The sequence below is a fragment of the Xylocopa sonorina genome, chromosome 7, assembly GCF_050948175.1.
Source record: "Xylocopa sonorina isolate GNS202 chromosome 7, iyXylSono1_principal, whole genome shotgun sequence".
NCBI classification, from domain to species: domain Eukaryota; kingdom Metazoa; phylum Arthropoda; class Insecta; order Hymenoptera; family Apidae; genus Xylocopa; species Xylocopa sonorina.
This window is the reverse complement of record NC_135199.1, coordinates 4,788,617-4,815,194: the sequence shown is the minus strand read 5'-3', so window position 1 is coordinate 4,815,194 and position 26,578 is coordinate 4,788,617. Positions and strand designations below refer to the sequence as shown.

Below are 26,578 nucleotides of genomic sequence, written 5' to 3'. Positions count from 1 at the left end.
ATATGAGCTCGCCTCGGTTTTGACGTTGCTGGCCTCGATAATTCTGCGGGTCTCAGGTTCCGCGGAACGAACAACGGTTTAATTGAAGTAATACCTCGCTAAATGCAGTGAAAGCCGGGCGAATGTTACTCCCGGGAAACGATAAGCGATGCAATTTTGCGAGGCGAAGCTGTGAGTAACGAGGGACTAGACGCGTTATTGGAAACGCGTTTCTTGGAGCAACGCATTTAGATATGGCGTTCGCTCGTGGAACTTCGCTCTGAGTACCTGTCGTTGCGACGCGCTAAGTCTGCTCGAATATTTGAGGAGGATCGAACGATTCGAGTATAGCCAACCGTTGCGTCGAGCTATTCAGATTCAATACGAAGGAAGCGCGCGAAATTGGCCAGTCAATTTCCGTTTTCGATTACGCTCCGATCGCGAAACTTTGCGCCGCTCCTCGACCCATATCTCGATCACGCGAGCAGCCGTCGACATTTTTTCGCCACGGTGAATTTCGTAACGGAACCGACGATTTACTGTTCAAACTGCGAAAGAAGCCGGGGCTTCGATGAAATCGATCAAGTGTATCATTTGATGCACTTTTTAATAATACGAGGACGAGACCGGCGGAGCAATCACCTCGACCGCTCGCGTATATTTACGAGCTCTCAACGATCTGCTCGCGGAAGAGAGCAGAAACCGACAGGTATAAATTAAACTTGGCCTGCTGTCTTCGACGTTCGGACGTCGAGCGATTGTTTCCGTAGGAGTTGTTTCAGGAACATTATCGTTTGTTATTGCCCTGATTAGGCGTCTCGCAGAAAAGCGTGCTACGTGAGAAGAAGAAGAGGTGGGAAGAGACGTGTATTAAGACGAGGTACAGCTAGGAATTAATAGATTGCACGGATATGTGATTGTGAGTAGAACTCTGCGTTCGTAGTGATGGAAACGATATTTTATTTTTGACGAGGATAAAATTTGCAAGGAGGAAAAAATGCGAATACGAAATAATCGTGAGAAATTTGAATAATTTTGAAAAGACTCGGAAATTTCGCAACGGTGTTCCGGATTTAATTCTACCGTTATCGAACTGTAAACGATTTCTTTGGCCAGCGAGTTGACGATATGAATTTTAAAGCGAGCCTCAGAAAATCTGAAATTACATATCCGTGCTGGACGGGTAATTTCATCGACCACCGTGTAATTTCGCTTAAGGATTATTGAAATGTTTTAAACCGTGTACACAGTCGAGATTTCACGGTGGATTAGAGGAAGAAAAATCAGAGCCACCGTCAGTTTCCGTTTCGATGTAACTCGCGCGCCGATTTGTTCCGTCGCGCGAAAGTCGTAAATAATAGTTTTCAGAAACGTTCGACTGTTACGAATCTCTGTTTCCCTGTAGCCCCGCGTTTCGACTAACGCGAACGAGTCAGCAGCGGACAGTGCGTTCAAGGAAATCGCGTAAAAGCAGTAATTTTCCGAGCGCCGTAATTACAGCGTAATAAAATTTTACTTCCAGTTTTTGCCTCGACGCGGCCTATTTGATTCACGTCCCGACTTCGTTGGGGAAAAATATAATTGTTGCGTTTATTTTCGATCATTTTTCACGCTCGAGCCTTTGATAAACCAGCCGATTTCAATCGGTAAAACGTGGAAATCAATTATATAAAAGAGCACTTATTCCGCTCAGATGATTGGTATTCACGTTATTATGTTGTTTCGAATAATTAGAGCAAAACAAATGGTCTAACAGCTGACAGCTTCGTTAGCTTCCATTTGTTTTCTTCTCCAGTTTCCTATCAACGATCAGTCGGTCGATCCCGCAGCCTCGTTCTTCGGAACTTTCATACTTTTCTCCGAATGATATATACACTGTCAAATTTCTTCAACCAATTTACACGTTTCGATGAAAAATTATTTCTAAAGTCGATACGAACCCGTGGTAAGTGATTTCACGTTGAAAAGTTCATTGCATCCATCGGAAAGTGTTGCAAAGCAAGATCATTAGCATGAAACATAACACTGTGACACTATCCTATGAGTCACGAAGGGTAAACGTAGACATTTGTTATATCACCTCATACATATTAATTGTCAGACCCATTTAACATATTCCGACGCGTCTACGCGTCGTATACCAATTACATCACGAGATTCGAGACCATTGAAACCTAAATGAACCAAAGAAAATATCGAATAAATATTTCTAAAAATATCCAGCTAAATTCAGGATATTTCAACGTAATTCGTCCTCGCGATCTCTCCTCGTTAGAAGAACACAAAGGGAACAGCTGGGTCGGTGGAAGAAATTGAGTCGCGGGTATCGCGATTACATCGGGAACAGTGAGAATATTTATGGAACGATACCCTGGAAGAGGGACTGGAAACCTCGTGGAAGGACGCGATTATGCACACTTTCCAGAAACTCGCCGGGCGTTCGTGCACCGCGGGTCTCGAACGCGGCGATTGCGTCACCGCCAGCCGCGCGTCCAAGTGAAAGGGAATCGAATTTTTCTCCACCGTCGCCGATTTTTTCCGCCTCTTTTCCATCGAGCCGCGTACGGAATAGCGCGTGCCTGGCTAGCTCCAGGCGCATGCCACGGAGTGCAAGGTCTTGCAGCGGCTAACTTTTCGCCGCGTACCTCGTAACGCGCCGCTGCGCGCGCGATCCCCCCGATGGAATTCCGGAGAACGTCCACGTTTCGCTGCCGATTCCTGCTCGGCGTGGCGTTCGCCACTGTGTTCACCGCGAGTACGACGGGATCCACTGAAAACTGCCTTTCAGCTGAAGCGTCCGTTGCGGTTTCGGATGATCGTCCGCTTGGGCTATTTCCTACCGGAGCAAAGAACACGCGATGTGTACTCGTTTCTCTGGCTTGGTCTACTGCCGTTGGTTCGTAGAGACGGAGGTAATGAAGTTTCTCGATACATTGCTCGCTTGATAGGGTGATTTGCGGACACGTTTTTCATTCGAACTGGCTATCCACCAGAGAAAGTTCGCGTTTCGTTCCTGTGCTGTGACACGGTTCGAGTACTCTTTCCCAATACTCTCGAACACGCCCGAGGAGATTGAAATTAACAATGTTCCTTCGAAGAACGGAAATGACTGGTCCGCTGATAAAAATACCAAGAAACGCAACGATGCACGGACGCAGTCGGCGGGAGGAGATTCCATGACTCGCTCGAACGATAAGGAAAATCGTATCAGCGTGACGGTGTTTCGTACGATGGACAAAGGAAACGACTGATACGATATTGCGCTTGGCGGAGAGGTCGAGCGGTAGTGAGGAGGAGTCTCGAGACTGTCGGGTCAGTTTTTGCACGGTGCATCCGCGAGCCAGGGGCGAGGCGTCGGCTGGTTGCAGCGCGATTTGAACGCGACGCTAAGAGGGTAAACCGCGCGCGATCCAGGATGGCCACCGTTGCGCGCGCGTGTCTCGTTTCCCACGGGCGAGCAGTCGGTCGCCCAGCTAGATTCTTGACGGGAGCTGCTGCTCCTCCGGCTTGGTAAAAACTCCCGATTCAATGTCGCCGACGTTGATCCTTTTAAAGTGAAGGGGAAGCCTTCGAACGCGTGGCGGTTGTTGTTTTAAACCTTCGACGACGAACCTTCTCCCTGTTCGTTGCTTCGGGGCTTCGTTGATTACCCCGTTGGTCGCTGATATTTTTGTTTGGCTGACCAGATGGCTATGGCCACGCTGACACCCCCTGCGAAGAGGGTTGGTTGCACGTCGGTTTCGAGAGATTTCAAGTTCGCAGCTTTTCGCTCGTACAATTTTGTTTTATTAGGATCGCCGCGCGAGGGATGAGTCACGAGTCGTAAATTAGATTATGAACGTGACTTATAACAATCGTGTTTTATGGTAGCTCGTGGTATTTCAGCTGGTTACATCGATGGAATCCTCCGCGAGCGGTAAAAGGTTTGGACGATCAGATAAGGATGTAGCCAGGTTTTTAACGATAGAATCGCGAAGGCAATAATGCGTACGCGTAGATACGAGCACGTTGCACTTTAACAAAGACGATGCAGGCGTCATGTTCGTTTTTATCGCGATAATTGAAATTCTCCCTTGAATTTTTGTCACGGAATGATTAAAATCTGCAGAATCGCGTCTTTCAGACGACGACGTTAGAATTACTTATTACTTTGAGGAATTCATTTTTTCGTTTCTTATTTTTGTAGCGCGGGGTTTCGAACAGGATTGCGCGATCGAGGAAAGTATCGAAGCCGCATTTTTGCGTTTTTTAGTCACGGTAACAGGCGTGCGAATCTGCGTGCCCCGCATTCCTTCCACAGATTCCGAGCACCCGCTGGGAAATCATTTTATGCTCATTGGGTGCGAACTATGTGTAACCGTGAACGTCGAAACCTTAGGGGACAGTTTAGCGTGTCTTCGTCGCGATTATGGCTTCTCAGAAACGAAGAATTCCCGTAGTTTTCACGGTCGAGTGACTGTCAGCGCGGAGGACGACCGTTCGCAAAAACCCGCGAAAAAGTTGGAAATTTTGCCGAGCAAAAAAAGAGCGATGCTTCGAATTCACGATGTCGGACGTTCGACAATGGTATCGTTGCAAGCGATCTTTTTAGAAATCGCTTCAGCCTCTGACGGACTCGCGTTCGTCATCCTCGTTGCTCACAGGAAACAGACACTCCACAGTGTCTGACCACAGTCGTACCATTCCACTCCACTCTAATCCGACACCGTACCACTATTTGCAACTCTTAACGAACCAACGCAGCGCCACGTTCCAATCCCATCTCAAGCCGCAGATTTTTACAGACGACGTCGTAAAATTCTTCTGCGAAGATTAGAATCGTAACGTCGATTCTTTACTGCCGTTTACTAGATTCGAAATTTTCCACGCGCGATATCAATTCGCTACTAATGCCAATTTTCTACGCAGATCTCGGATCAACCGCGATCTCGTACTCGCATCAATTTCTACGATTGTTAAATTGAATTTTTGCTCTCGTTGCTCTCTTAAACTTTCATGACTCTCGAAAAACCCATAATTTCCATTAATCATCGTCCCAGCATCTTTTCCACGCCCGTCGAATCCGCGCGAGCGCGTTCTCCGTAGAAAAACTCGCGTATCAAGCGAGATCAGGAAAATCTGCTCGTAGAAATCGATGATTTACGACACGGTCTACCTCGTTGAGTACCCGACTAGTTTGTTATGTCGGATTAACTCTCGAGAAATCCCTCGTATCGTTACCAGACGCGTACCGGGTAAAAAGCACGGGACTCGATGCCGAATAATGGCGGTGGAAAGTGATTTTGAGGACTTTCGGTCTCGTTCGTGTGCCGTGGCGATGCCGTGACCGTTTCACAGAACGACGCAATGAGTCATTCGACGGCATCATTCGCGTATTTATGAGCGGTTACGACTCCGCGTTGCACTTGGCTTCCTGATGAACGCGTACGACCGCTGCGATCAACCCTGCGTCCGATCTCAGCGCGGGAAATCGTGTAACTCAAATTGCATTCGAATTTCTGATACTCATAATCGATAACGTCGCTCACGCTGAAAGTAAACCTCCTTAAACGTAATTTACGATACTCTTCGGTTCGTTTCGTGGGTGTCGACAATTGAGAAATATACTTTTGCTACGTATAGTTTGTAGTTTTTCACGCTGCATCCTCCTCTTTTTCCGACTTCGCAATCGTTTCGATCGTGCAATATTCTTATATATTTCTATTTGTCTGCGTTTTTCGCAAGACTCGAGTAGTTTCTAGAGATGGTCAGGGGTTATGCGTTTGTGTCTTCATGGGTTGTTAATTGTTGCGTAACGTCACGGGGGTTATTAATCTCGAGCAAGTAGACGCGAATCGATCGGAATTCATCCCTCTTGAAATTCTTTTTCGTCCCGCTTTCTTATCTAATAATGGAACGAATGTGTTTTACTGTAGATAGAATGAATGAACTAATTTGACTGATTTTATAACGATCCTTCGATACCCCACGTGGCGGATGTGGACAGTGTTGTCCTCCAATCGCGAGCAGGCCCTCGGATAGCGTTGCCCTCGCGTCTAATTAATCTTGAGAAATAGAAGCTGAAACGAAAGGTGGGGCGAATTGTACCGCGGCTGGTAATTAACAGGACGTAAAAGACATCGACGTGGCTTCTTTTCGTGCCGCCAAATATGGGTCGAGACCGCTACGGGAGTTTCGTGACTTTGTCCGGCCGTGGCGCAAAAACGGTGCCGTTAATGGTACACCTAGAAGAACGTGCCTAGTTTTACAGGCCATAAACGAGCCTCGTGGCCCGGAATTAGAACGTATTGTGTTTCAGATGTTATCGAAAGTAGAACGGTAAGACCAGGAAGTATCGAACAACGAGGTAGAACACGTTGACAGGGAAAACGAACGTATCGCGGGGATACCGCGGGGCTCCCTATGAAAAATCGGTTGTCCAGCATGCGTCGGGGAACTATATCGCGACGTCGAATCGATCGAATAATTTTATCCGCCTCGCGGCAAAGAAGATATACGCGTTTCCGCGGATAACAGCTCGTTTCTAATCCCGATCGAGGTATGGGAGCGATGCGAGAGAAATAGATTTAACGTCGAGATCGTAAACATCGGCGTCTTGATTTATGCGATGCCGGAGAAATTTAGTCTCGGCAAAACATCTTCAGAATTTAATTCAATCATTTTCTTTCCCTATGAATTGTATTAATTTAACAAAAAAAAAAAAAAAAAAAATGATAATAGAAGAGAAAGGGACCGCGTGTAATAAATCACGTTACGTTCGTATCCCGATTTCGACATAATTCGAGTGTCTCGAGCGCCATTTTTCGAAGCGTCGAAATTAAATTAAACCGAGTATACAGGAGTGTACAGCGTGTACGTCGATTTACGCGAGGAGGAGTGTCTTAAAATGGGAAAAATATTGGAGCGTTCCTCGGGAAATTAACGAACCGTTAACAGCTGGCCATAAATCGTTGCGCATCGCGGTCGATGCCAGTGCACGGACAACGTCTCGCTGTTCCATCTCCGCCGCGGCCGTAGACCAGAGGGGTGATAAACAGGCGAAACTCGTCCATCTCCTCGGCGTATCGTACGGTAAACGATCCCTGGCTACTTCCGACGCTTTACGATCGGCACGATCGGACGGCGAGCGTAATCATCGCGGATTTTATGGCGAATTCGTCGTGGTGCTTTCGACGGGAAGAGGGAAAGGAAAAAGGAACAGCCGTCGGTGGTAATCGGCGATTATATATTTAAATAACGCGAGTGAAACCGCTGGAATCGGTTGCGTTAGATCGAGATCATCGAGCCGAGACCAGTTTTCGTAGGAAATCGGAGATTCCGCGTGGCAAATTTAATTGCAGAGCAGAAGGACGCCGCTCCGCGATCCGACGCGAAACCGAACGCGGCAACGACCGCTTCGGTAGGTGCAATTAAAAAAGGGGAAATCGTGGGATTTGCATTAAAATCGGCGAACGCATCGCTGCGCGGATACAGTTATCGCGTAGGTAGAACACAGGTGAAACCGCTCACGACAGTGTATCAGACGGACGAGTCTCGTGCCTGTACCGATCACACCACGTGGAATTTCGTAAAAGGCTCGCGATATTGTAACAGAGAGATTGAAATACCAACAAACTTTACTACCTCGTTGGTATCCCGCGATCGTTCCGTATGTATCTGTATAAAAGAGAATCCCGCGTTTTTTTACGACCCTACGACCCATCGCGTGGATTTCACGAAGCTGCTACCTCGAACTCGCTCTCTTTTACGACTCGTTCATGATCGACTCCGCGTGATTCCTTCCAGAAAAGTATGTATAAAAAATTACCCCTCTCGAATGTTCACGAGGAGAAACGTAACTTTATACGAATCTCCTTTTACGCAATCAAACTCAGCTTAAATCATGCCGCACGTAACATTAGCAATTAATCGCGCGTTCACCGTTCTCCTCTCCTTTCAAGAAGAAAGGGTTAAGTGCGATCAATCATCGAACGTTACACGTGTCCATAACTAAACTGAAATCGGACGTGCGTCAAGATCGATCGCTCGACAGCACGGAAGCCAGCGAAGCCTTAAAACGTCGACGAAAGGAAGAGTCCGCAAGGCTCGCGATAAACGATAGAATCCCTTTGTGAAAGATAGGTAAGAGGATCGTGGTAAATTGACCAAGCCCAGCGCAGAACTCGTTCGCAGAAACGATTTGGGTGTTGGCCATCGCGTCTGTAGGACAAGAACGGGCCACGCCTACGGTTACATCGGCCTACCGTTTCGCGTTCGTGTCGATTTTCCGTGGATCCGACCGAGATTCTTGCCAACCGGTCACGATCGAACACTCCGTAGCTCGTCCCTCCGAGCCCTGCCTTAGTCTCTCGCGGATCGATAAGCTCTTAGAAAGCGAACGGTCTCCCCGTAGTCACGGTCCATCGAGATCGGTCTTGCCGCGAACCGGTGAAACCCAATCAAAATCGTCGCGACCCATTTTTGAACGGGTCGCCGCCTCGGGGGTTAGGCCGCCGTTTCCGGCTCGTATCGAGCGATACGCGTTTTTCGCGGAAATGGAAAGCGCGGACGAGAACGGCGATCCGGTCGCCTCGATCTCTTTTTAAACGGCGTCGTCGCGCTGCTCTCTGGTCCGCTCGTAATTGGAAATCGGTCAGCTGGTCTGTCGGGATGTATTGGGTCGAATGTTGTATAACGACGTTGTGCAATTGTCGAGTCCGGGATAGACGATTCAGTGGAAGTTGGACGATCGGCTACGTGGAAGCTCTGGATCTTGTGGGATCGAGCGGGGTTGCGTTCTCACCCTTTTGGAATACCGTAAGAGTATTTTTTATGAGTTTTTCACGCTGGTTTTCTTTTATATTTTTACGGTACCATAGCTAATTTTGGGTTGGCTTTCGTTTGCATATCGCGTCCTATTTCGATCGATCTCGCAGCGGATGAGTAACCCCTCTGAATGGCGCCAGTAAACCGTGCTAACCTCACCCTTTACCCTGGATCGATAAATCAATGGAAACCGGTAATGTCGCAAGGTTCAACAACTACCGGTCGATGCCCTAAGGTAGAGACTATTATTTAAACCAATGTCGTCGACGGTATTAGGGACACACGAGACCATGCACAGACGTAAACGTTACCTGTGCACCGCGGTTTGTCGACGACCGCGATCGTTTCATTTTTCGAATTGCGTTTCTTTTCTTTTGAGAAATCAATTTTTTTCACCATCTTCAATTAACATTCCTCGAATCTTACTATCTCGTTATTTCTATATTACGTGTCGCATTTTGCAATCGACGCTCGCAACACCACGGATTTTCCATTACGCTCGCGGTTACGCAATTAACCGACCAAATGCACACCGATGGCGCAACGGCGATCCTCGATCGGGCAGGACTCGCGAGGAGGAACGCGAAGCGGCGGTCTAATTAATTTCATCGTTATCCGAGTGGTTTCGACGGCCATTTACGCGGGACAACGCGAAAACGCGGGCACGGTTTAATTGCGGTCGTCGGGACGCTTAACGGAGAACCGTTTTCAAACGGCGGAAGCGGTTCTTTAATATTAGCACAGGGGTTAGTAACTTCATTAGCACAGCGTATGCGCGAACGGTGTTTCCGTGTCCGCGCGACTCGCGTTCTGGGAATTTGCATTCCATCCACGTTCGTGAAACGTTATTTTCTACGTTCTCGCTTGAAACTTGCCGCAAATTTGTGCTCATACGAGGTTCATCCTACATTATTCTATAAAATATATGAATTTCATACGATATAAAACGTTATTCGTAGAATATCTTCTTCTATAAAAATTCTACTGCCAATTGTTCAAACCATTCGTAACATAAAACACCCCTTATCCTCTATCACCGATTTAGTATCAAATGATTTGCTATGGTGTGTGTATAAGTGAGCGAGCGAGTGAATGACTAGAGGCAATGGCGGTGAGAAAGAAAAGAAACCAGTTTATACTGAAGCATCGAACGAAGAGAACTCTGTCGACCATTATTAACAATAAAAAAATCGTTATTTTTATCCCACAACAATATAAAAAAAAGGAGACCATCCACGCGTAGAATCCGCGTAGGAGACCATCGCGCGTAGCTGGAATGAGGAACGAGCGGTACGCGCTGGATAATCGCGAATAAATCGTCCCATAATAACGCATCGGAGTATCGCGTATTCGAGCGATCGCGCGAAACGTAGAAACGTAATTGCGTCCATAATTCTTGCGTTCACGCAGGCTAATGTTCCCCAGGTTAGATCCGAAGCCGCGCGTCGGGGTTCTCTCTCAAGGTGATCGGCCCGCGAACTCCCCCGTTCGCGCTGGCCTCCCTCTCTCTCTCTCTCTCTCTTGGTACCGATCGACCAGCCCCGTGGTGCCCTGCGTGGTCGTCCCTGCACGCCCACGCCGCGAATCCGCGTTCAATTTGCCTCGCGAGGATCATCGCGAATCGTGTTTCACGGGTTTTATAATCGCGAATGGTGACTCGGTTCGCCCACGCGGAATCACCTTCTCGAGGCCTTTGCTCGCGCGAGGGAACGAGTCCGCTGATAGAATCGCGAGGCGCTTGCGAAATTCGGCGATGATTTATCGACACGGATTACCCTCTGTTACTTCATTTTTCTTGTTCGCGCATTGTTGCGTCGAGAAGCGCGAAGAATCCTTTCCATTACCGTGGTAGATCGATTTTTCTTCTCTGCAAGGGATGTTTTTTCGCGAGCGACTGGTTTTATTCTTATTGTACAATTACGTTCAAATTAAATACACTTCGCTTTGCAATAACTCATCGTGACACTATCAGCCCTTTATCGCAATCACGCGCTCACTCTCTTCCACCGTTATTAAATAGCTATCTACACACCCTAGACCAATATTCCATTATCGTACCTTGCTTATCACCGTCGTTCGCAGTCGAACCAGTCGATACCAGCACCCAGCCGTAATCCCCTGAAAGCGAACGTCTCCGCTTGCCGTTTTCTCCGTATCCTCCCTTTGGTCGCGGATGAACAAACGACAGCGAGGCATGCGACGATCCCATCGAAAGTCTCGGGGGTTTCGCTAGCCGGGATGGGCAACTTCGCGAGAGTAGCGTTCGACACTCGATAACTGGGAATATCTGGTAACCGGCTACCGCGGTGCCGAGCTGCCAGCGGTTTCAGCGTAACCGTAATCTCCGCGTGGATTCAACCGTGAATTATGGACTACTTTGCCCTGCTCGTTCGTACGCGAGCGGCAGTGTCCTCTGTGGCTCCGAACCGCGCGCGGCTGCCCCGTGACACCTATCCTACAACTTTCCCATGGATAGACGTGCCAGTTGCCGCGTTCCGACGGTTTTTAGGCTCGAGCGCGACGTCGAATTAAGCGGTACAGCTTTAATGAGGTGTGGAAAGTGGAGAAAATCGCGCGGGACGGGTTTCGTCGAGGAATACCGCGAGCCACGGATCTCTCTGCGATGGGCGCACAGATTCGACGATGGTAATTGCTCGACAGTGAGTTCAATGCTTCTGCCACGAGAACGCTCGTAATTTCCTCGAGCTTGTTAACGCGCGGACAATTGGAACGTTCACGCGTGTTTTACCAGCCTTAGGGAAATTGCACACAGGTGGAACACAGTGAAACGTTATTTTGTAATAGCTATATTTAATACGCGGCCCTCTGTCTCTGTTTCTCCTTCGAGACAGTCTCGCGTGCGCACGATCCGATAGATCCACTCGCCGTCAGCTCGCCGCCGTCGAGCTGTCTTCGCCTCGGCTCTATCTACCATTGCTCTGGAAAAATTCGTTTACAAGACCGAGTATCTCCCCCGGCATCGATCGTTAACTTTCTCGCGGACAAGCATCACGGTGTTTCCACGGGGATTTGGCGCAGAGCGGCGTGTGTCAGCGGGTTTTAAACTCTGCGCGACCCATTTCCTCGTTTATCGCGAGCAGCATACCCTGGTGATTCCATTTTTCTCCGTTTCTCGTTCAGCTTTTTTTTTGTTCGATCGTTTTCTACGATGCTCGCGTGCGCGAAAGTCCCCGCGGACGTATCAAAAGTCCGCCTCGTAAATCCTGCGAGCACCAGCCACCGAGTGCGTCGCTTCGTGACAGTCGGCGGTTGTTGGTACAAAGCGGTGGTCACGATTCCGTTTTCCTTTTGCCCCGTTACGCAACGAACGGATCGCGAGGCCCCGCTTTATCGAATCGCGTGGAAATTTCACTGCTTCGATCGTTCGCGGCTTCGTGATCGCTAAATAATACCGTGACTACCGCCAGCAATCGCATTGTTTCCGATTACGCTCGTTGCTGAAATCTTTTGTCGCTCGTTACGACCTAGTTTTCATCCGATCGATATCCCCTGGATCTCAGATCGCGAATCGACAGCGTCTCGAGAACGCTTCCTAAATCTCGAGTGAAACGATCGAGAAGAAGATTTTATATGGGAACGTGGAAGCTGTGATGGTAGCTGTATAAGAATGGTAGTTAGAGGGTAATAAAACGGCAGTGAAAGAGTGAATCGCTTAGCAGTTTCATGGTTAATGGCGGACTTTGCATAACGCGACACTCGATCCACTGTCGCGTATCATAAATCGAGGCTGGGAGAAATGCCACGTAAATTGAGAGAGCCGCTAGAGTATAGTCCTGTTCGTCAACGGTCAAGGTGTATCAATCACTTTTACTCGAGGAAAAGACAGAAACGATCCCAATTAGTGATAGCACGAGTCAGGTTTTAGTACCAACCGTGGCCTACTTGACAAGAACACGGAGACAAGATTATTAGCGGTGTAGACCAGCAGGCGCTGCGCGACGGCTTTTCCACTTTTGTCTGGACGCTATTAATTGGAACTCGAGATTTTTCTCAACAGACGCGCTCGACTGAAACCTTGAAAACTTCGTACTTCCATATTATTCCGGAATATATTTTCTATTCGAGTGTACGCGAACCACGAAGAAACCAAGCCACCGCTTATTGTACAGCAATCGAAGAGGCGTATTTCTCTCGACACGCGAACTTGGTTCCATAATTGAAAGTACGGTACTGGAAACTAATCATACGATTGTGTAGCCCTAATCGATCAAACAGTACCGTTACAAAGTATCCCGGTCGCGTCGTCAAAACTCCTTGGCATCGCGAAGTCTGTGCGAAGCCTGCACGCGATATTCCTTTTCGATATCGCTCGACAGCTCGTACGCAAAGCGTCCTCTTCGTTTACGCGGGTTTCACGATTCCACGCCGGATTCTGCGAAAACCATTACGCCGCTCTGCCACAGCGTGTTTCCGCTGGCTTGTCTCTCGTCGTCGTTACGTGCCTCGAAAAATAACGATCGTGGATGATTGCACGGATCCTTCGACGAGCCTCCGCGGGCTTGTAAAAAGTAACGGTGTCAGCGGTTACCTGGAAATCGGTCTCTGCCCCTCGCGAACTTGGCGAAATTTATCACGACTTAATGAACCGCGCGTCTAACGCGTCATAACGCGGCACGCTAAATTCATTATCGTTCGGATGCAAGCGGGATGATGGTTCTCTTTTTAAAACAATTGACACGCGAACGAAAATATAGAAAACACGCGGAACCGCCGTAGTCGAGGATCGAGTGTGAATGCGAAGAGCAAATTTTTTCTGCTCGCGAAACACGCGAGCGATGTTACTGTAACTCCAACTGGCACAAGCGTGCTCCTTTCTCTGCGAACCTTTAACGAACCGAGCGCGCACTGTCCTCTAATAATCACTCGAGTAAATTAAACGTCCGATCTTCCCAACATTACGATCCCTCGAGACGTCGATCGATAAATCGTGATAAGAAATACGACCAGCCCCATGGATGGAGACCCAACGAGATCGATGTTTCACTCGTACCAAACTCTTTCGCGATCCACGTGCCGCGCTTCACGCAAGATTTCACCCTCCGTCGACAAAACGAGGAGTGGAAAAATCCGGTGGTAACAGCCGGTAGAATCGAATCGCGATAGCGATAGGAAACGAGCGCTCGAGCAGCTTGATGTAAAGTCGGAACGGTGCGCATTGTTCTATGATGTATCAGCACGTGTTTAGACTTTCTACTATAAAAGCAGCGTAACCTGCGCGGCACGAGATAGAGCGATCGAACGTCGCCTCGAAAATGTTCTCGATGCGTGTCCCGATAATTCAACAGATTGGAAACTGCCGCGGACGTCGTTGCGTTTTCACCGCGACGCTTTTAACAGACGCGAGCAACCGCCGTCTGTTTCCTTCTCGATTCTTTTAAATATCGAGCGAACAGGCGAACAACCGATATTACGATCGGGAACATGGCTTTCCATATCCGTTCCGCGATCGATCTCGAGGGACTTTTCCCCCCTGTTGCCTTCGAGCGCGCGATTCGAACAGTTTTCGACGCTTTCGAGGAAGTCGAATCTCGGGACGTCGATCGAGGACGTTTTGCATAACCTCTCGAGAACGAAGTGGCGAAACGTTGATTTACTGTCGCGATTTAGATCGGTTTCTTTGATACTCGTTTATGGACTGCACCTGGCCTCCACTTGACTTTCCTTCGATTTTACCGCTTTATTGTTCGCCTTCGAGATTATTTCAGGCTTGGTTGTAAGGAGGCTGGTGTTTTTTTTCTTTTTGGTCAGTATTGCGTAACCGTTATATGCGATGTATCTTGTGAATATTTCGTGTTACGTGTTTCACGAGAAAAAATGATTCTCGCGGGTACTGTTTGATTAGTCGCGTTAAATGCTGGCAAAATATGTTTGTCTGCGATCGTAGCCCCGAGCGGTACACGTGGAAAAAAGTAAAGAGCGTCGAAGTCTGTACACAGTGCATAATGGAGGATAAGTGCGCGCTGAATGCACTTTCTGCGCGTCTTTGTTGGATCCATCAATTTTTCCAAAATACTTCATTTCTTTTAATTATCTGATTCTTTTATGTTAAGAAGTGGAGATCTCGAGTTTCGCGAGTAGAAAACGACTCGAGAGGAACGCCTAGCGTATTTTTACGAAAATCATAGATGCCTGCAAATATTTGTACACCTTTCTAAAACGTTATCGCCAATGTTTTGAGAGAATAGTACAGTTGAAGTTTTTATTTTTAAACACCCATCGAACAGTCACGTAACGATAGAAATTTATCGAATATTTTTATCACCCGTTATCGCTTATCTGCGTAGGATTATCTCGAACGTATCGTTTTTATTTACTCGCAAGTATCGCCCACGTAACACCGAAGCAAGTGTGAAATCTCGCGACTGCCACTCACGAATCAGACTGCGTATCGACACTCCACGTTTTTCCCCGCAACTTATCCATTCAAACTACTCGTTCGAAGCTTCTGTTGGTTCCATTGTGAGACAGTAAAAACCAACGAAGCTAAACATCAAGGAACATTCGATCAGAACCAACGAGCCTCCCTCGACTTCCGACTTAGAATCTGCTTTCTACGATCTCAAAAGCCCGCGAGAACGATTATCGAAGATCGCCAAGAAGCTCCCTTGACTCGTGATCCATGGTTGTACTTTCTAAGATCACCAAAAACACGCGTCGAGCGACCGTTTCCATCAGAGGCCAATAAGCATCGGCGTTATTCATGGCCGGGGGTGTACTTTCCCGTGCAGGAAGATAGAAATCGAACTTCACGAGAGGATTATCCGACGATCGAAGCCTACAATCGAAACGAATTTGCCGCGGTCTTTTTCCGTCTCCCTCGGCTTTCACGCAATTTTCCTTTCGCGAGGCAAACCACGGACAACAGCAGCAGCAGCAGCACCGATGGCGGCAGGTGTGTCTCTCCACGAATTCCCTCCCGCACCCTTTCTCCTATCCAGCCATCTTGGCTGCCTCTGAACCCGCGAGGAAGCACCAATTACCGCTTATCCTTGCCGTCGATCTTCAATATCGGATAAGAGCCAGGCCCCTTCCGCTGGCATTGTTCTCGCCAAGGGGAAGAAAAGGAGGAGAGGTACCGCGTAGACCATGCGGGACGGTCGAAAGTAACGCGAGTCGCGATGGTAGCAATGGTAGCAGCACCGTGGACAGATAAAGTGGAACGATCGCGCGTAATCGCACGCAATCTATCGGAGAAAGTGGGCTAATGCGAGCCGCGAATAAAGCCAGGACGCGCGACGTCTTTGTTCGCCGGTGATTTCAGCTTCGAACACTTCGCGGGGCTAGGGTTTCATTGCTCGCTTGCCAATGGCTACTTTGTTCGAGGAAGTGGCGTGTTAGAATGAAAATTGTAGACATGTAAAGTTCCATTAAACGAAACCATTGATCCTCGATGGACAGTTAAGCCTTCGCGATCGATTCGTGCTCCAATTTCTTCCACCCTGAGAAACGGAGCTTTCTTATACCGATGGTGAGTATTCGAAGTCCCGTAGACAGTTTAAGCAGTCGAGCAGACGGAAGCAACGCGAAAGGATCTCTCTGGTTCGATTCTCTCAAGCTCGTCCTCATCGCCGCGATCGCTTCCATCTGCTAATCACTTGTACGATCTCTGTCGATTCTTTCGCGACTCGACCTCCTTCGCGAAGTAACCGACGTGTCACCAGTTTCCAGCGAAAGATTCGCGTAACCCCGCGCGACTCCGTCCAGTTTCTCATTACGCGTAATGAAACGTAGCCGTTGGAGGGTTCTCGCGAGGTCTACTCGGGGTCGACGCTGTAATAAGCACCACGGAGTCGAAATGCTTGACTCGGTTCGCGGAAGCAATAAAAGGTTTCTACGTTTCCTTTTGTACGCGTGTGCTTAACCCTTGCACCGGAGTGTACCGCGACGTTCGCATTCGACGATGCTCTGAACCGTGATTTATTTCCAATCATAGAGAGAAAGAAAGAGAGAGAGAGAGATCCGGTGAGATAGCGATCTAATATGCCAGTCGAGAATGAGAAGGAAAAGCGTAAGCGTGGTGTAAATCATCGAACCGCTCGATCTCTGACGGAGGAAGGCGGTCGATCGCGACGTGAATTTCCTGTTGTTCGCTGGTCCGGGTATCGTTGCAAGATTTATCGGGTTTACGCGATTTTCCGACGCCCGTGTTGCGAGGAAACGAGTTTCTTACGCTGAGACCACACGGTACCGTTGTTGCTTAGTCAGCGCTGGCAACCGATTTAATTTGCAACGTAGGAACGACGGTGGTTTCGTTGGGGGAACTGGTGACCACGAAGTACGCAAGCAATCGTCGTTTATTGGTTCGTAACACGTTGCAAATTTGTGAACAATGCAGAGAACCGTGTAACGACTGTGGTTCGCGTTATGCATTTATATAGAAAAATTAAGTTTAATAGAACACTACGCTTTGCATGAAAAATTTGAAGATTCAAATCAAGACGATGGTACATTCTCTCGTTCTCGATACATCGTACGACAATGCAAATATTGTTCAACGATTAATTGGTAGCAAATAATTGCGTAGCCTAATCGATCGTTTCAGGATCGTTACGTAAAAATCGGCGCGCGAGTTCACGGCACATTAGGCGCGTGAAATATGCGCGGCTGATTCGCAGAAAAACGCCGCTCGATTACGTGAAAACGATGATTATGCACGGAATAAGGAAAGTAGAATGCGAGCAAAAAATGCCAGCTCTTATCGTCGAGTCGAACTCGGCCGCGGGCAGGAAAATGCGTGCAATTTCTGGTTTACGCTTCCCTCGCGCTCGTTGCTCTCGCTTTCTTTCTCGTACGCGCCTCTCGATCGCCGCGATTCCTTTTTCTCGCGTTTTCCACGGCGCACCGCGCGCCGTCGCATCGATGATTTTCACCAGGGGTCCGTAGAAAGGAGGAAACCGAGAAGACGCAGGCTGAAAAGCCGAGAAAGCGCGGCCAAGCCTTGCGGTGGGTCGCGCGCGAGTTTCGTATCGCTCCCACCCCCTCAGTGCTTTATTTGCGTACCCGTTTTCTACTTCAGATGATTTACGCGATTCTACGCGTCTACGCTCGATGGTTACCATCGATATCGACATCGTACGAGTCATTGAAAATAGCAGAATCTTCTATTTAGTCGTATCAACCCCTTCCGCCATTATGGTCCATTCAGTTCCATGCGAGGTTTCTATCCTTATTACAAAGAGATATCAAGCGTTCGGCTATAGCACGACCTGCGTTGTAAATTAGAAATTAACGACAAGTAGGTCAGAATATTCTCAGATTTTTCTAAACCGTGACACGGTAAGAAATCAGACCAGAAATTATGATATTCATGAAGCTATTATAAGTGTCCGAATTTACGCGTGACCGCTTTTTTTTGCAAATTTCCTTAGTCCACCGGATAATCGCTCGGAGCCATAAATTTTGTCGTTGGTCAATTTGCACGCGGCGAGGCTTAATGCGCTCCTTAATAGTGTCATTACGCGGCGGGTGCCCGCGGAGGCATAACTTAATCCGGTGTTGGTCGCACTTTCGGAAGATCATCCGCGATAACGGTACCCGTTCAAAATGCAATTTAAAGCCCATAAATCGATCCCGCCGCGGGCTTCCGCGTACTTTCGAGTGGCCGCGCGTTTTAATAACAACCGTGCGCGCGGCTGTTTCGTTCGACACGCTTTCGAATCCCGAGGATGATACCGATTCGGTGGTTGAATCCTGTTGGTCCCGTCCACGCGCGCGCTCGCCCCTTATACGATCGCTCTGGAGCCGCGTTGGAGATCTCTCGGTGCGAGTGATGCATGACTTTTGTTGGACCGCGTGTTAATCAACCGGATTGCTACCTCATCGTACGTGGAACATTTATATCCCGCTGACGCGAAATCCGTGTCCGCATTCAATTTATCTCTCTCGTGGGGTAACCGTTCTCTACGATTAGCAGACGTGCACACACGCGCGCGCATATGCACGATATAGTTTTTCGATAGCGACGGATGTTTCGATAGACTTTCAGTTTATATTTGCAAGCTTTGGAACGACGTTTCGCTCTCAGTCGTGGACTTTGTCTTAACGGTGATCAAACTACCCTTAAAATTTGTCAGAGTAAGGGGTGACTTGTCGCTTGTGTAAGAACTATCGAATCGCAGAGTGTATGAGCGGTCGAAGAGGGCAATGTGAAAATGAGCTATGGCGTTGGGGGTGTCCTCGAAGCTAATGCAAAAGTCTGGACAGGCATCATTGTACGAACTCTCTGGTTAAACAAAGGTCAAAATAAAGTATTCTAGCATATCTACGTATCCATCGATTCTATTTAAATCATTTTTACAATTTGTTACACTCGTTGTTTGTAAGATTGAAGCGAAAAGAATCGAGAAAGCTATGACACGAGAGACGCAATAGTAATTTCAGCTGACAATTGTTAACAATTACAGACTATGGCGCAAACTATTTACATAACGACTCGCAGTCACCGCTCGGTTGTTCGCGAGAGAGTGCCTCTCGACTGGCTGGTGGCTAACGGATTATATCCTATATTTAGTTATCATCTAACAATGATTAAGTGGTTCGTGTTACCCCGCATAAGCGCATGCTGGAAGCGCGGACCTCGTTTATCAATGCGCTCGAACCACCCGAGAGTCGAATAAGAAAAATGTGATTGTTTCGCAATTTACAGGTACTCCAACGAGACATAGAGGCGCACGGTCGAATCGTTAGCTCGGTGGTGAAACTAGGCGACAAAGTGTACAGTCAGAAGCAGGAGCAGCAACAGGACCAAGAGAAGCAGGAACAACGGGAACCGCCGCAGGCTTTGCGAATCGCGAGGTCCTTGGAACGCCGCTGGCATTTACTGTTTCTCAGAGCACTGGAATGGCAGTGTCACATCGAGACGCTCGTGTCACGTGTTAGCAGTAAGGTGAGCCTGGATTTCTGCATTTTTTTTTTTTTAATTTTCTTTCCATATCTATCCGCGTCTACCTGCCTTTCTTTTCTCTTCTTTTACTATAGCATCGAATGCTACGCGCTTGTCGAATACTTGTCGTTCGAGTTGATCCGCGTTTATCGTGTGTTGCGCGCATGTAGAGGCGAGTCAAGCTACATTAACCACGGTAAATGCTTGTTAGATGGCCTGATCGCGCAAAGCTCTGCATATTCGAAGCCTAATACGAACGATCGCGGTAGTCAAAGAAAGACTCGGGTTTCATGTTTGCGGTCGCTTCGCGATTCCTCTGGCCGATGTAGGAAGGGAAGTTGGTCGTGTTGTACCGTGTTTTCGATTGGGTCATTCACGGAAATTTTTTTTTCGAGGCGAGGAGATTGGAAAATTCGATGTCGACAGCGTTCAAAGGATTTTAGTAAAAAATCGTGCAAATTTATATTTATTTTTGGTTCTACGTTTCGATGAGAAGATCGAGTTTTATTGCAGACATCGAGCATTAACAGCACCCTTCTCGTCTAAATTGTACCGAACTATTCGCGCTCGTTCGAGGCTTGTTAACAAGGATAATTACGCGAGACGGCAATTTGCTTTTCGCACGCGGCGAATGTTATCCGTAGCTTCGTGCGATTAGCTGCACAAAAAACGAGATTTCAGAGACCAAGTATCCGGCGAAACGATTTGCCAGCGAATTAGATACGCGATTGCATAAGGGAGGACGTTGTTTTGTATCGATCAATTCCGATAATACGCATTTTTACTTTCGTATTGGACGGTAACCGCCATTTTCATCGTAACGACGCCGATGGTTGAAGGTGCGATCATTAACCGTATCGAAAACGCCTCTCTTCTTTTTTTCCTTTTTTTTTTGCCAGGTTCGCTCGCCTCGATCTTTTCATTCCGTTCATCGTGGAATTCGCGTAATCGTGCACGCGATTCAACGTTTAATTTAACGTAGACTTGCTCGATTTTGCTGCGAGTGCTTGCTAATGGACGGTTGACGTTAACGCTCTTACACGTGTTCTTGATAATTTAATTATCGATAGCCGTTCGCGAGCCAAGAGAAAGGTATCGTAGCAAATATTTTAGTCTAAATTACAGGGTGTCGTTTTATTGCGTTTGATAGAGTAATGACTCTTCCATCCGCGTAGCTCCACCCAGCCAAGTCCCTCGTCTCGCAATATTCTCACGATCGACATCCAAGAAACCGTTTCAAACCGAACGATTTGCATCTACGCATCTCCCGTCCCTTTTTCTCATCCTGTTTTTCTGTTCTGTCGCTTATTTTGAAGAAAATCCTCAAATATTCCCAGACGACGTTCAGTCACGTCCATCTGGTCGAATGGGTGGTCCCGCACCCTTCGTTCGCACCGTAATCTCGCTCTGTATGCCTCGACACCCTTAATCAGACGTGAAACTCTATTATACTCGGGTCGGTGAGGAACGTTGATACCTAACATCCGCTTCAACGATATATTTATCCTTCTAACATGATTGATAGTATGTACATAGAGACCTTATCATTGTTCTTCTGTGATATCACGGATTGCATCTGATTCAGTGTGATGTAATATTATTCGCACCTGTTTCCTCGAGTTTCATCGACAGATCTGTTCTTCTTAGCCGTTTCTCCACCACGGATGTGCACACCCTTCGGCGATTGCGTAAAAATCGCAGCAGCCAGTGGAACGAGCGTCCGTACGAAACGAGTGCAGCCCATTAAAAAGATTTCTCGACGTCCAGCGTCTCGGTTTGGCCATTAACTCGGGAGGATCGCGTAGCGAATGCGTTCCATCTCGTGACCGTCCATCCTCTCGAGTTCGCGTGAAAGTCCGTCCGAACCTCGTCGATCGTTAAAATCGTTCGATCCCGCGGGAGTGGCGCGCGTGTCGTGGCCGCGCTCATTTTTGCCGCGTCGATGTAAATCGTTCCCATTCAGAAAAGTCTGCCATCACGATCGAGAAAAGTGTTGTCGATCGCTTTCTTGGTTCATTTTGCACGCTAACGCGATGATTGGCTCTTATGGTAGGTTCCGTGATTTTAGTGCAACGAGGAAGTCTGTCGGCCTCCACGTAGGAGGCTTGTAAGTGAATATGATAATGCCTCGGTGTTCGTTGAACGGTATTACTGGTGGGTGTTCGCGAATGGGATGAGATTTCTGCGGCTTGGAGCGCGTCTTGTTTAGCATGATTAACAGGCAGCAGGAAATTACCGTCGATGCTTTCGTCCGCCATTGCGCGCCGTTTTTTCGCGGTTGCTCGTAGAGTACCTTCCTTTTTTATTGAAAATAATTAATCATTCATACGGGAACCGTAGGAGAAATTCATTTTTATGTCGTGGAAATGTTCTTACTTCCATTTGAATAGCTGTACGCTGTTCGTTTGGAAAAATTAGAGGGGAGAAATAACTGGAACTTTATAACCCCTCGTTAGACTTTCAACGCTACCAACCCCGTTACGTCCATTTTTTCCCATCCCTGAAACCTAACGACAATACCCGAAAGCACCGCCAATTGACCCGAGATAATTTAATTCCAGACACAACGACCGACATTCTGTCATAAACACTCGAAACGAAGGCTACTACGTGCGTTTTATGATTTGTTTTATCCTCTTTGACGACCCCGTCGCGTTCTACCATTTTATTATGGCACTGTCGCAAGACTGATTCTGTTTTATTGCGGTTCGTTCTATGTCTAAATGGAAACGGTAACGAACCGTTGGAAAAATTCCATCGCGAAGGGGAAAGCGAGCGATTACAAGGCGAAGAGAAGCGATTCGTGTGATTTCAGTTTCGGTTGTTCGATAATTGCGTCCCAGCGTTTCCCACCCATCGATCGGTATCGACGATCGCGACACGACCCGGCTCCGCAGCCGAGCCGAGTGCACGAGAACGTTGTCCAGGTTTTTATCGCCTCCGCGAAACCCACATCCTTCGCGGTAAGCGAGGTCGCACTAAATTTACAGTCGAATAAAAAGTGTCAGCTTAGCTAGGGAAATCGTTAATTATTGGGACCAATCGTATCCGGTCGTGTACACGCCATAAATCGACGCACGGCGGCTGTGTTCCCTGTCCTCCTTCCACCCTTTTTTCTTTCTTTCCCCGGGACGTTTCCCCTTTTTTCTTCTCTTTAGCCGAGCTCGAAGCGGCGGCCGTTCGTATCGCTCGACCGTGTTGCCACGGTAAAACGATCTCGCGCATAAAGTTCGATTAACGTGAGCAATCAGAGGCCCGGTGCGTGTACCGGGTGGCCAGCTGTTACAAATCGGAGAAATCACTTTTACGTTCGAGCGCGAATCGAATCGCCAGTGACGAGCGATTTAAATAAATCATTCCATCCGCGCGTTATCTCACGTTTCTCGAACGAACGATATCGATCGTCTTCGAAACGAAGCGCGATCTACGCGAGAGACCCACAATCCACCCCTTGGGGCCTCCATCGAGGCGACCATCCTGCGACACCCCGTCGTTCTCGTTCGCGTAGACCGCGGCGCAACTTTCACGCGAGGCGGTTCCGTGTTTCTGTCCTGAATTAGTAGTTTTCACGGCTTCGATCCGCTCGGGAATGCTTTCCCCTCGTATCTCGATGAAAAGCGTGTACACGCAGTCGGAACGTAACCGGGAGGGTCGCGTAACTCTACCAGCGAGAGCCACCAGGAACACGGTTCGCAATGAAATTCTCCGTGAGAAAACGAGGCTAAAGGAAGACACAGTGACGTGGATCTTCCTTTGCGATTCGTTGTAAGAGGATCGTTGATGTTCGAGCATTTTTCACGTTCGCTCGCCTCAAAGCGAAACGTGACGTTGGTCTCCGTCTTCATTGGCAGACGCGAAAGCTGTGGAACTGTTGCAGCTCGGTTGCAGTCTCATCGTCGTAACACTGGAGAAACGTGACTCGAGTGGATGTATAATCGTTAGGTAATTGGCCGTGTTTAATCCGTCGATGGATCCTCGGTTCGTAGCAACGATAACGAGATTAAGTCGATTGCCCGTTAATTGAGGCTGGATCGAATAGTTTTCGCCGGTTTTTGCAGCCATTCCGCGTTTCTGTTTCATCCGGTTGTAATGGGTTTCGCGGCCGGCGGCGATCCCGCAGAAAATCACCGTGGAAGATTATTTCGTGCGATCCTTAATGGCTCGCGCGGTGATACTTAGCAGGCGTGCACGAAAGCGGAATATTTATCAGAAGGTTTCACTGGCTCGATGATATATCGCCGCGTGTCGATTGCCTTCCAGCTAGAATTCTTTGCACGCGCCGATTCGAGCCGCTCAAGAAAGTCCGATGGATTTCGTTGTAAATTACGGAAAATGACCGCGAATTGAAAGAAGTGCGCGATTGATGCAGTCGATCAGTTCGTATAAGGCTACGCGTACAAAAATCCGCGCTACTTTATTACAGATTTAATAGTTTCCCTTGCGCGAGTGATTATGGCTCGAAACGTCTCGAGCGTGGAATTATGCATCCGTTTGATAAGGTAGACGCAAAAGTGTGTGAGTTATGTATTCAGATGTTGAGAAGGCGCGAGTATCTCTTATCCTTTGATTAATTGCTCGGTTGGTCGTGAGAAATACGCGATTCACTCTCGTTTCGCGAGGGAACACGGCGACCGTCGTAATAACTAATAATTTGAGGCCGGTAAAAGTGGTAAAGGTGAAACGAAATATTTCTGATCGCGGATAGATCTCGCAAGTTTCCTGGTGCCATAAGTCTCTCTCTCTCTCTCAGACATCGCCTCGGTGGCTGGGATCTATTCGGAAACGATATCGTCACGATTTCATCGGCCGAGCACCAATGACTCACCGTTCGAAATATCGGCTCGACTTTACAACGTGACTCGAAAAACACGGAGACGCCAGGCGATGTGACTGACATCACGTTCACCGCGATCCCTCGAAAACATTTGTTCTTCGTCGAGCCTTGTGTTTCGTCTCGCGAAAGTAAGAGGAGAACCGGTGGAGCGTGTTATCGTGCAACGCTCGTCCTCGTGGAACGTTCTTATTAATCGACGTTAACGAGCGGTGCAACCATTTAATCGTCCTTTCCGTCGTATGCCAATTTTCGTTCGCCTACCTGAGCATCTACATTAAACTCTGCACGTTGACGTGTCGCAAATTCAACCTTTAAAAAGTCGAACAAGTCACATCCACCGAGGAAACCAATAAATATCTCTTCGAATCGATGGAAATGATAATCGAAGGTTACGATTGTCGTAACTTCTCTAGGATCGCGTCGATCGTCCAGCGAACACGTGGAACGCAGACACAAGCGTAGAACCACGTCGTTCGAAGCCAGAATTAATTACTTCAGAATCGTACAATTTCCTTTTTCTCTCTCCCTCTTCTTTTCTTTCCTCTCCTTCTGTCATTTTTCTCCTCGGTCGCCACGACGATTCGCGAAAGTTTGAGTTTGCCACGTGAAAGTGGCCGTGCCCCCGCGTGTTCCCACCGTTGGTCCCGCGACACTCGGGACCGGGTTTCGTTTCTCGTACGCTTGTTTTGCATACGCTTTTGATCGGTGGTCGCGTGACTGGTTCCGTGGCTCCCGAGGGACACCAGCTCGGTCGCGATAACTCAACCCCCGATTCGAAACGGACGCGTTCTCGCGACTGCGACCAGATTCGCGCTGCTACAACGCGGGTAGATATTCGGTTGGGTCGACAATATCGGCCACGTGACTGGTCCGATCGATCGAAAAGGAAAGCGTGCGAACGGGCGATCTCTTCTTCGATCGGATCGATCTGCTGCTCCTCTTTACGACGTTGTTTCCGATGGAAAGCGGACGACGCTCGGCGAGCCGTCTTTCGATGATCGTTGCCGGGTTCCGTTCTAATTAATTTCTCATTTATATGGTGCTTCGAACGATCATCGATTTCGACGAGTTTTTTTTTTTATTCTCGTTGGATCGATATTTGTTCTCGCGACTCTCTCAGACTTTTAGAAATTACACACTGGGATGCAGAGTTGGGCGCAGTAACGAGGTTTATTATCATAACTAGGTTTTTTTTGTGAGATGTTGTAAAGTCGAGATATTATTAGATTCAGTATAATATAAGGCATTTGGGTTGGTAATTACGCGCAGCTTTTAATGAAACGGTAGCAATTTACGATTGCAACTGTATCGCGAAGCGACGTTGCACGGAAATTCCGCGGAATTAAGAAAAGAAAGCCAGGAGGCCGTTGCAAAAATGTCAGTTCGTTAAATAAGAGTTCGTTAACTCGCGCGTCCTCGCGATTAAAAATACCTATACATATGTATCGTATTCTACTTTCTGGTATGCTTGTTCGCACGGAGAAATAGTCAGGCAGGAAATCGTGGAAACGGAAGATATCTTGAGGATGGACTTTTTTTTTTATCCATGCGTACGTGTATCTCGACGAAGTTGCTTGAAGAACTCGCAAGTTTGTTGAAGGGTTTCCAGTTTTTCCACGACCTTTTTCTGTTTCCCCCCCGTAACGAAGGGAAAGTACACGCGAGGGTCGCATAATGGGGCATAATCTATTCGTGTGTGTCCGCGTATATTTAACCTGACCGAGGGAAATACGAGGATATTAAATTGCAGCGTTTAAGCCTCGCGTGGTTGCTTATTTGCAAGTCTAACGATCGCTACTACTAGTCGTTCCCTCTATTATCGCTTCTGCGCCGTAATCCCGAATAGACATTTTTTTTAACATTATATAAACGTTTGTCTGTACGCGAGGCTGTCCGAGTACCTGCTGCGGCAGAACTTTGTTGCGTAGACACGTTGTGTGTACCTTGCACCGCGTTTACCGATCATCCAGTCAGTCGTCTTTCGTATTTTTAGATTAACTTTCCAGCCTTTTTTTCCCCTCTTCTTCGCACTCTGTTTTTTTCCTACCGCTCGTGCG

At 47.9% G+C, this 26,578-nt stretch overlaps 1 protein-coding gene across 4 annotated transcripts in view; it reads left to right on the top strand.

Moving 5' to 3' along the window:
- The window catches only part of LOC143425435 (uncharacterized), a 105,590-nt gene that overhangs the window by 33,332 nt on the left and 45,680 nt on the right, over positions 1-26,578 (top strand). For all 4 annotated transcript variants that reach the window (XM_076898204.1, XM_076898205.1, XM_076898202.1 and 1 more), the window contains exon 7: positions 19,451-19,690. In XM_076898204.1, coding sequence (XP_076754319.1) covers positions 19,451-19,690 — 240 coding nt within the window. The remainder of the gene's footprint in view (positions 1-19,450; positions 19,691-26,578) is intronic.